Source organism: Haliaeetus leucocephalus, unplaced genomic scaffold (genome assembly GCF_000737465.1).
Source record: "Haliaeetus leucocephalus isolate CR32 unplaced genomic scaffold, Haliaeetus_leucocephalus-4.0 Scaffold450, whole genome shotgun sequence".
NCBI classification, from domain to species: domain Eukaryota; kingdom Metazoa; phylum Chordata; class Aves; order Accipitriformes; family Accipitridae; genus Haliaeetus; species Haliaeetus leucocephalus.
The window spans coordinates 21,792,420-21,802,278 of NW_010972886.1; the positions used below are offsets into that span (position 1 = coordinate 21,792,420).

Sequence of the window (9,859 nt, forward strand, 5' to 3'; positions counted from 1 at the left end):
CCCCCGCCGCCCGGCCCGGGGAGCCGTCCTCCTCGGTGGAGGGGCACAAAGGCCTCGCAGACCTGCGGCGTGTTTGCGTTAGCGCATTGCAAGTGACCTCTCCGTACGGAGGCGAGCCCCGGTGTGCGGGTATGCGTGCCTGCTGTCCAGCGCTTCCCGGTCCTCCTTGTTGCAGTCCATTTTCGGCAGCCCGTAGTAGCCAGACCCGATTTTAGACATCAGTGCGTAACTAGGTTTGACGAGAACTGAAGCTTTGTTTTTTGATGGGGTAAATTATGCTTGCAGTTTGTAAGGAACTCGCTGTGCCTCTAACCTGTTGCCTCCTTCTCAAAACTTACGTATTCCTAAAGAGTGCTTTGACCCGAAATACTCCTTGGAGTCAGCAGTTTAATTTCTTAAAAGGAAAGATTCAGAGAGGGAAGTTGTCCTTTGTACTTCTTGGAGAAGCTCCCTAAGCTTTGTTAGGTAAATAATAATATGCATAGTTTGCTCCAGGCACTTCCTCCTAGGAGCCCAAGTGATTTTGGCATACTCATATGTGAATAGCTGGTAGTGTTTACGTAGCAGTGGTATTAGGCAGCTGTTATGAAACCTGCATATACACCTACAAAACCACAGCAAAAAGACCCCTGTTGTTGACAACATCTTTTCATGGGCCAAATACTCTGGTTCTGTTTGTACCTCCTGAGTAGGAAAAGCTAGTGGCTTAAATTTGGGAGTGCAAATAGATGGAAGAGCTAGAAAGCAATCACGGTTGAAGCGAAGCCTAGAACGTCTGTAATGGATCCTGAAATGCCATGTCTGTATTTCTCACAGTAAATCACTGAGTGATGAAGAAAACCTGAAGCTGTTTGGCAAATGCAACAATCCAAACGGCCATGGGCACAACTATAAAGGTAAGGAGTTTACTTCCATGCTTCCACATGTAGTCATGGATGGAGGCTGCTCTCGGGTAGGCTGGTTTGAATGCGGAATAACCCATGGGAGACCTGGGCCAGTCATGTGTCTCAGCAGTCTGGTATGGCTTTTAGCAGCTGGTTTTGGGGTTTTTTAGAATTAGAAGGAGTCCTCAGCAGCAGGGGGATTGAATCAAGGCATGGGTTTGCAAGCTGTTAAGTTAAATACATAATAAATATTTATCTCAAAATGTCACTTCGTGAATCAAATCTACTTGTTTATAATCTGCAAAATCATTGTGTTTTGAATGAAGATTTTTCTAAGCAAAAGACATGCAATTTAAACAGCCTGTAAACTTTATTTGAATGTTGTTTTCAGAAGTTCTTCTACATCTATACCCCATGCACATAGAATCAGATCTCTCCAGTTATTAGGCTGGCTCCCTGTTTAGAACTGTGTATTGTAGGTACCCTGAAACCTCGGCTACAGACCTGCTAGCTTTACCAGGGAAGACAGGTTGACAGATTGCTGGACTGAAGATCTGTCCCTCATTTTAAAGCTGACTTACAGGCACAACAGTTCTTGCTTTCTCGTATAAGAAGGACGTTCCCACTGTAAAAAAAATTGCTGGAAAGCTAGGGAGATGCCTCTCAAACTGTTCCAGTGGGGGTGGAGAGTGAGAAAAAGAGCATGAAGGGGCTTTTCCACTCCAGAGAAGAATCACAACCAGGCTCAAATTGCTGTCTTTCTATTTTTGTGAGTTCCCCAGTGAGCTGTGATTTTGTTCTCAGCTCCTGGAGTTAGTGGGAAGGAATGCTGAGCTTATTAGGATAATGTTTCCAAGTATTTGTGTCTTTTGTTGAAAGGACTTCTGGGTTGAAATGACACCTTGCAGTAATTCTAGTACTTAGAGTTAGCGGCCACCTCATCCCTTACTTTCCTTCTCTGGTATTCCATTATGTCAGAAGACTTATAAGCTGACCCCACATCTTACGGTCTCTGTGGTCTGGTGATTGTATGGGCACCTAGGGTATCTGCATTGTCCAGAAGACTTTGCTGATTGAGAGACTCTGACCTTGAGTGTGCTGGGCACAGGCATGTAGGCATAGGGAGTAGGTACCTGAGAATTCATCTAGTCTTATCTTGGCCTGCAAAGGGCACTTCAAGGATAGTGGTGTGCCTCTGGGCATCAGACCTTGGAGAATGACTTCTTCGAGGAGCTAGGTGACTCTGAGCCATTATTCTTTATCGAGTGGATACCCATTTTATAAAAATAGTGACACTTTTAAGTGGTGGGAAGCTTGCACTAGTCCTTGTGGATTAGCGATGAATGGGTTGTCTGTCCCAATCACTAGTGTACTTTGTTAGGTTCATGGTGTCATGGTGTTACTGTGACCTGATATTTTTCTTTTTTTCAGTTATAGTCACTGTGCGTGGAGAGGTAAGTGCAAGCAATATTTTTTTCCATTCCTTAGGGTGGCAGGATAGATGGGTCCCTGTCTTCCACAGTACTGAAGTTCTAGCTCAATTGCTAGGTTTCCCAGGGTGTTTGTGGAAACTCTGTACATATCACTGTAGAAGAAGGTTTTTCATAATCACTGTCCTATTCACCTTGCCTCTAACAAGGATTTCCAGGTGACCATATTTAAGTCCAAGGTTTGCAATCATCCTCTGGGTACGTAACTTAAGTCTGCCAGAGCCTCACTGCAGAATGTATAGGTTCTGGTCGGATCTGTGGGGCACCTTTGGATGACTACTGAGCCACAGGGAGGCTTAGAACTTCCAGTAACTGATTCTGTCTGCTGTTTTATCAAGGTATTTTGCTGCAAATGTAAAAGGAAATTCTGCTTTTGCAGTTATTTTTCACCCTTCATTGTGTCATTGTTCTGTGTATTCTGCAGAGTTACTTAGATAGCGCTTTGGTTTTGACGTTTTCCAAGCAACTTTTTGAGGATTTCCAGCTCATAGGAAGGGGTTTCTATTCAGATCTGAAATTAAAATTTTAAAGCCTCTTCTTTCTACATTCCCCAAATACGCTGTGAACTACACAACCTGATTTTGTTCTGGAGCTGTGCCTTCTCCAGATGGGAGGATGCCCTGAGCTCAGGCTGGTCTCTGTTTTGTCCCTGGTTGTTCAACCCAGCAGTTTAATGCCTGTTTTCTTGCTTATGACCATTCTAGATTGTTGCTTGAAGAGTGAGTGTTTCAGCGAGTTTTTCCTCCCTGGTGTCAGCTTTTATGAGAGAGTGGAACCACTGGAGTTGTTTGTATGCTGTATCTAGCCTTTGGGAAACATCACAGGAGTAGATCTGGAACTCAGTGTGTGAAGGTGGAAAGATGTTTTTCTTGTGGCTCAGATGTCCTGAGCACACAGATTTGTACAGGCTCACGGCAGCCTTGGTAATAAGGATGTGTAGCTAGGCTGCTAATCTCCCTTTTGTTTTCCCTGCAGATTGACCCGGTCTCAGGAATGGTTATAAACCTGACAGACCTGAAACAATATATGCAGGTAATAGCACTATTTTCCTGCACATCCCCTGGGAGAATTGGTTAGAGCTTAGCAATTTGTCTAGTACCAGGGTGGAGACATGGTGAGTTGATAATGGTAGGAAATAAAGAAGAAATTAAGGAATGATTTAAGACTAAAATGCTTTAGCACTGTGATGTGAGGCAGTACTGTGTCTCCAGCTAGGAAGTTAACAGGTGGATGTAGGGCTCTTACCCTTTTTTTACATACTGTTGCCTTGCTCCAGTCCCATGTGCATGGTAATTTGAGCCTCAAGTCCACTGACCAACTGGGACAAGTTTGTCACTGTTTTCTTTCTGCAGGAGGCGATCATGGAACCGCTTGACCACAAAAACCTGGATAAGGATGTGCCGTACTTTGCTGAAGTTGTGAGGTGAGTCATGGGAACTCCTCGTGGCTTTGGTTGCAGGATCAAGGAACAGTCTTCAAGGCTCAGTCCTGCATCTGAAAGAGCAGCCTTGATACCGGTGTGTGTAACACACCTGTGCGTGTCAGGTGGTGGGTGCCCTGCTTGCCTCCTAGCCCTGCTGCCATGCAGCCTGCCTTACTGTGCTGGGCTGGGTGCAGGCCTGCTGGGGCAGCTGCCATCCCACATACCAAGGAAGGTGCCACTTGCTCACACCTGAGAAGCCTTTTGCAGACTTGGACTTTTCACATGAGCCTGCCCTGTGGACAGCCTGGGGAGACAGATATGACCTGTTAATTAGACCTCACTTCATCCATATTTGCTGGCAATGTTCAAGCCCCACTTACATTAAGGGTGTCATCATGTGAAAGCTGCCCGGATGGCTCCCTGTGGCCTTTAGCATCCCCTCTGGCCCATTCTGGGTACAGCTTCCTCAAATATCATTGCTGTCAGTTCTGAATCTGCTCGTGTTTCACTCTTAGCACCACAGAGAACGTTGCAGTATTCATCTGGGAAAACCTCAAGAAGCTCCTGCCCATGGGAACTCTTTATAAAGTCAAAGTGTATGAAACGGACCAGAACATTGTCGTTTATAAAGGAGAAGAAACAATCTCTGAGAAGTAAAATGAGCTTAAGCTCAATTGGTCAGAAACTCTGCTGCATGATCAGATCAGTGGATTGCTTCAACCCTGCCCACAGTATTTCTTGCACCTAGACGTTGGTTACGTATTACATAAGGGCAAATACAGATGTTTCACAAGAATTCTTGCAGCAATCTAGCAATTTGGGTTCTCAGAATTTGTTGATTTTGTCTGCTTTTTCTCAAGACATTCCTGTTTTGCAAACCCAAACTACCAAGCTGATGTGAAATTTATAATTGTGCCATGATAAGTAAAGCAGCCTTCTAGAGAGGAGATGGCCTGGCAAAGTGTATGTCCTGTCCAGTCACAAAAGGCTTTGATTTTTCTTTAATTAAACATTGGATTAATTTATGATTTTTAATAACCTGGGCTCTGGTGTTGTTTTGCTTCTTGAACAAATAGAGAAACGTTCTTGAGAATGAGAACTACATGATTCTCTTTTTCTTCTTTTTTTTTTTTTTTTTTTTATGTTGCTACAGACTCATTTCTTCCTGTGGCTAGCAGGCCTTTCTCTGTATAAGGAACTGGTATAGTGAGCAATATAGTTGTTTACAGAGCAATTCCTAATCCAAACTGCGGAGCTAAAGAGAACAGTATGTTGTTGAGAATCAGCCTGGGAAGCTAAGGAAACTGCAAAGTTGGAACACCGCAGCCCCGGTGGTTTCAGACTGCCCTGATGCATGGGTGAAAGTGGAAGTAGGCGAGAATAAACCCTTAAATACTGGTTATCCAGTTGGTGTCCCAAAGATACCACTCTTGTGAAGTTTTGCTGGGAGAAGGCTTTTCAGCTTAGAAAATTCTGGCTGACTTTGTGTCATTGTAGTGCAAGTACTCACTTCTTTGATACCCTCTGGTGGTGTGTCAGCTCAGGGCGAGTACAGACATGTAGATGTAATCCTCATCTTGCTGAGGACTCATCCCTGCTACAGGAGACTTTGCATTCTGCATCTGATCGTGGAGAGCTAAAATAGTAGGGGAAGACCTGTGATACCTTGAGTCCCTATCCACTGAAGCCTCCTGAAAGCTCGTTGGCACAAGCAGCCAGATCAAGTTTGTTTTTCTTAGGGAGGTTTTTATGAGTTCTGTAGGAACAGGATCAAGCTCTCTCTTTCGTCTTTCTGGGGAAAGCAGTCAGCTCATGTTCCTGCTGCGATGATCAACAGTTACTTGGTATTTTCATCATCAGACTCCCATGTTGGGAAGGCCTTGTAGACAAAAGAAGCACTTGTTATGCATCAGTCATCAGGGCTGCAGCTTCCTGCTGTCATTTGCAGATTAGGAGATGCAACACTGTTCAGCATAGGTTGTTACAAAAGGATAAGGCTGTGAGATGAGTTTAAATGAACACTAACCAAATTGTTCTGAAGATTCCTGAAATTGTAGGCATACTGTGAAAGTGCTGAAGAGGAATGCATGTAAAACCAGTTAGGGAACAGTTATTTTACAATTCCTGTGGTTAATAGCCGTAAAATCAACCTGTCTGTCCAGAGGCAGAAGTGATAGTACTGTGAACAACTCTCTTTATCACATAAGTGACGTTCTGAAGAGTAATTAGGTATGGCCATGAAGAATAACTTAATGCATACAATTAAAAAAGTGATATCCAGTGTAATAGTTCCCTTGCTTTACAAGGAAATTATGCATCTGAATAATGGTAGCAAAAAGCACCATTTAGAAGGCTTAATGAAGCTTGCTTAATAGTTAACCTTGGCCACACTCTACTACAGGCTGAGGGTAAAGTATCCTTCTGTAGCTACCAGTTCTGCTAGAAAGTAGTTTTTACAGTTCCAAAAAATACTTTGACTGCTTTCTTTTAAACTGTGAGTGCTTTATATGAGGACAATTCTGTGCTGTCTCCTGCCTTGATCCGTCTTTGCTCAAATTTTCTGGATGAGCATCTAAAAGAGAGTAGTGAGAAAAGGCTGGAGATGAGGGATATTCCAACCTTCCCTCTTTGGCAGAGCAAGACCCCTGGCATGGGAGCTCCAGTGTTGGGTTTTTTTTCCTTCTTAAAGGTAGTGCTTTGGTGAATAATTGGCTGAAGGTTCATTCCAGTGTCACACAAGTAGAGAGTGCTCAGTGCATCAGGTGAAGGGAACATGCTGTTGACACACTGTTGCCCCTTCTCCCCCCTTTTTTTCCCCCCAGATGTGGAATCAGTCGACTTTTTTCAGTGTGGGCTCTGGCCAGGGAAGTTTTGCAGTTTATCTGAATGCTTCTGCTGGTCTGTAGTTCACTAGTGTGATATGTCCTTCTGGTTTGCTAAAGTGATGTAACTCATACTGGATGATAGCTGATGATGGTGATTCACAAAGCATTTGGTGTCTTCAGTGAGTCATTGACACTAAAACATACCATGTGGTGTCTTTATCAGAAGAGTAATTTAGCTGTTGACGTTGACAAAAAGCAAGCATACAAATGGTTACATCTATATAGCACAGCCCATTGCTATTATTAGCATGAAGTCAGATGCTAGGCCAGAAAAAAGTAGCCCAGATTCCTGATCTTTTACTGCAGTGCAACATAGCCCTGACAAAGTCCCACAATAGCTTGGGCATTTATATTTATTGCTGGGTTGCCTGTTGGACATGTATTCATATCCTTTATTCTGATCTCTCCAGTTTAAATGGCAGCAGATCTGGGGCGGTGGAAATAAATTGCTTGACTGCGTAGTGGGTTGGGTGAAGGGGGTCGGCAATATCAGAGCTGGAATTGTAATTGCCTATGTCCCAAGAAATTACAGTGTATTCTGTCCCTTATCCTGCTTAGAGGGGCCTTGATCTTTGCAGGTGTGTGTGAGCTCCATGTAGGGAAGTCTCTGTAGGAATCAGCCTCCAAATTCACAGGTTAGGGAGGGAGGGTTATATAAGGAGATAATTAACTCACATGATTAAACATTAAGCATCTCTGTGCTGTAACTTAGTTACCAAGTGATGAAATTGTTTGAAGGAGAACTGTTCAGGTGATGGTGGGGTCCAAGACAGCAATTAAAAGGTCAAAGCTGATCCCAGGAGAGCTGTTGTAGGAGCAAGACTTCCAGCTTCAGTGCACATGAATGTAAATAGCAGTATAATAACAGCACGACCAGATATATGCTGTGTTGTGTGTTTAGTAGGGACTGAGGGCGAAGACCCAGTTCTGCCTTCCTGTCACCTGGAGAAACCTGGAAGACCTTCATCAGGTTATACAGAAGAGGAGTAGTGCCAGGGACTGAGTGAATGGGGAGCCTGTGCAAGAAGCTGGCTATGTTGGTTGCTTGCGCTGCACTTGTGCTCATGTTGTGCTTCAGCTAATGTGACGATTTGGTTCTGCCAACTAGAAGCAAAGCAAAGTTTGAGGCTGCCCAGTTCCAAAGGAAAGCTGTTTAGCAGCAGCTCTTCTTTTTTATTAATTGTTTCTAGGGAACATTTTCCCATTCTGCCTCACTGCAAGGAGAAAAAGTTGTCTTCTCTTTTCTGTGCTTGAAACACAGTGACCCCAAGAGGACTCTGGGTTCAGCCCCAGCTTTTGCAGTGTGGGGAGTGGGAATTGACTGTTTTCCCATGACGTCTGAAATTATGAAACAGTGCAGAGCAAAAGGGACACCATTACAAAAGGATCAGCAAATAGAAAAATAGCAGCTGGGACTGAGCCAAGTTCTGCTGCTCAGTCTTACGTGCCACTCCCTAGGCAGTTATTTATAGTTCATTGTAGCCCCAACAATGACCAAGTTAATAAATAATCTAGGCATCGCTTCTGATGAGGAACTATGTGTGGGACATGGAGCCCCAACCAGGAGCTGTTCCTCCAAGTTCAGACAACCGGCAATATCTTACAATTCCTGAATTGAAGTTTTCCCCTGTAACATGGCTTCTTTGTATATGTGCCCAGTGCCTGGAAGGCAGTGAAGACTGCGGGGGTGTTCACAGGACCTCTGCCTGCTTCGGTGCCCAAGACTGGCAGTGCCTTGGGAGAGAATGAGAGGTTGAATGAAGGAGCAGAGTGCTCCCAGCTTTGTTCTGCAAAAAGGTTGGGAAGGTCACTGTGGACAGAGCTGTGGGCTGTCGGGAGAGAAGGAGCTGCTGTCAGTAAGAGCTGCTGAGCTGCTGAGAGAGAGGGCCCATCACTGCCTCTGCCCCAGCCTTCCCAGCTGAGAGCCACAGGGCTGACTTGCTGGCTGACATTTTCCTAGCTGCTCACTGCACATTCCTCATTTTCCAGGGGCCTTGCTTGGGGTGGGTGTCTGCAGAGACCTAGGCCAGAGATGGGAGGAAGCCTAGGGGCCCTCAAACACAGTTCCCTCCTCCTGCAGGCAGTCATCATTTAGGCTACCCAGTAATGTATCAAACTGTACTTTAAAGCTCACTAGGATATTTGCTCCATCCCTGGCTCTAATTACCAGTAGTCTCTGTGCATGCAGTGGGGAGGCCAATTGGAAGTAGAGCATAAGGCCACAGGGGAAGTGGTGCTAGCGAAAAGAACAAGTGAGGGGGTTAAGGGGCATTTTGTGGCTTTCCCCCTGCAATGAGCGTTAATTGTCCTGTGTACCCAGTGAGGCCAGGGCCTGGTGGAAAGAGCGTGTGTCATACCACATATGTAAAAGGGGAGCTGTTTTATTGCAAAGCGTGGTTTGGGCATTCTCAGATGTTTGCATGCTTTGCCTACTCCAATATTCTTTTTATTGGTGTGGGTGTGGGTGTCTGTAAGTACAACAGTTGTTAGGATGGGAGGGAAAGCAGGCTTTTACTGTACCAGAGGTAGGATTTGTTTATTCACACACTGCTGAAGCACTGGTTTGGAAAACTCAATGGCTGCTCTAAAAGTTACGTAGAAATGTCTGTGGATGTGGCAAAGGACTAAACAATGCTGTCCCAAGACAAGGCACCTCTGAAGCAAATGTTTCTGTTTCAGATTTGTAGATATCACCTGACTCTCCTATTACCCCTATCCCTCCCCAGTGGGCTGCTGAGAGAGCAAACATTGCCATATTTCCACCAGGAAGGAGCGGGTGCAGCCAACAAGAGACCCAGGGCTAAAACTACATCTTGTTCTGCAGCAGTGGGATTTTGGAGTGATGTAAATTAAGAAAATAATGTTTAATCCTGATTGTTGGGTTACTCCCAGAATGACTGATGCACTTCCTCCTGCTATATCTAGGGTAAGATATATTAATGAGAAGTGAAATCTGTAGTCCAGGAAGTTGGGGTTCTGCTGATTTTTTTGAGGCAGTGTGCATCACCTGGCATAGTACAACAGCTATTAAAAGTTCAGAAACTACGGGAAGTCAGTGGAAGGGTGGGAAAATTTTTAATGGCACTTCATCTGTTTGCTGTAATCACTCAGTTAATTATTAATCAATGTTTTAAAGCTAAATACTTCCAGTAACAGATTCCTACTCATGGTTAACTC

At 44.6% G+C, this 9,859-nt stretch overlaps 1 protein-coding gene across 1 annotated transcript; it reads left to right on the plus strand.

Moving 5' to 3' along the window:
* Positions 1 to 263: 263 nt before the first annotated feature.
* On the plus strand, positions 264 to 4,814 carry PTS (6-pyruvoyltetrahydropterin synthase). Its single transcript, XM_010575104.1, has 6 exons — positions 264 to 268; positions 817 to 896; positions 2,316 to 2,338; positions 3,350 to 3,406; positions 3,727 to 3,797; positions 4,313 to 4,814. Exons 1-6 carry the CDS (start codon positions 264 to 266, stop codon positions 4,452 to 4,454), a joined length of 378 nt encoding a protein of 125 aa, XP_010573406.1. The 3' UTR covers positions 4,455 to 4,814.
* The last annotated feature ends 5,045 nt before the right edge of the window (positions 4,815 to 9,859 follow it).

Bases quoted from the DNA above. Each gene is read 5' to 3' on its own strand.
- PTS (XM_010575104.1), top strand. The intron at 2,339-3,349 runs GTAAGTGCAAGC...TTTTCCCTGCAG, and splicing joins TAGTCACTGTGCGTGGAGAG to ATTGACCCGGTCTCAGGAAT. The intron at 3,798-4,312 runs GTGAGTCATGGG...TTTCACTCTTAG, and splicing joins TACTTTGCTGAAGTTGTGAG to CACCACAGAGAACGTTGCAG.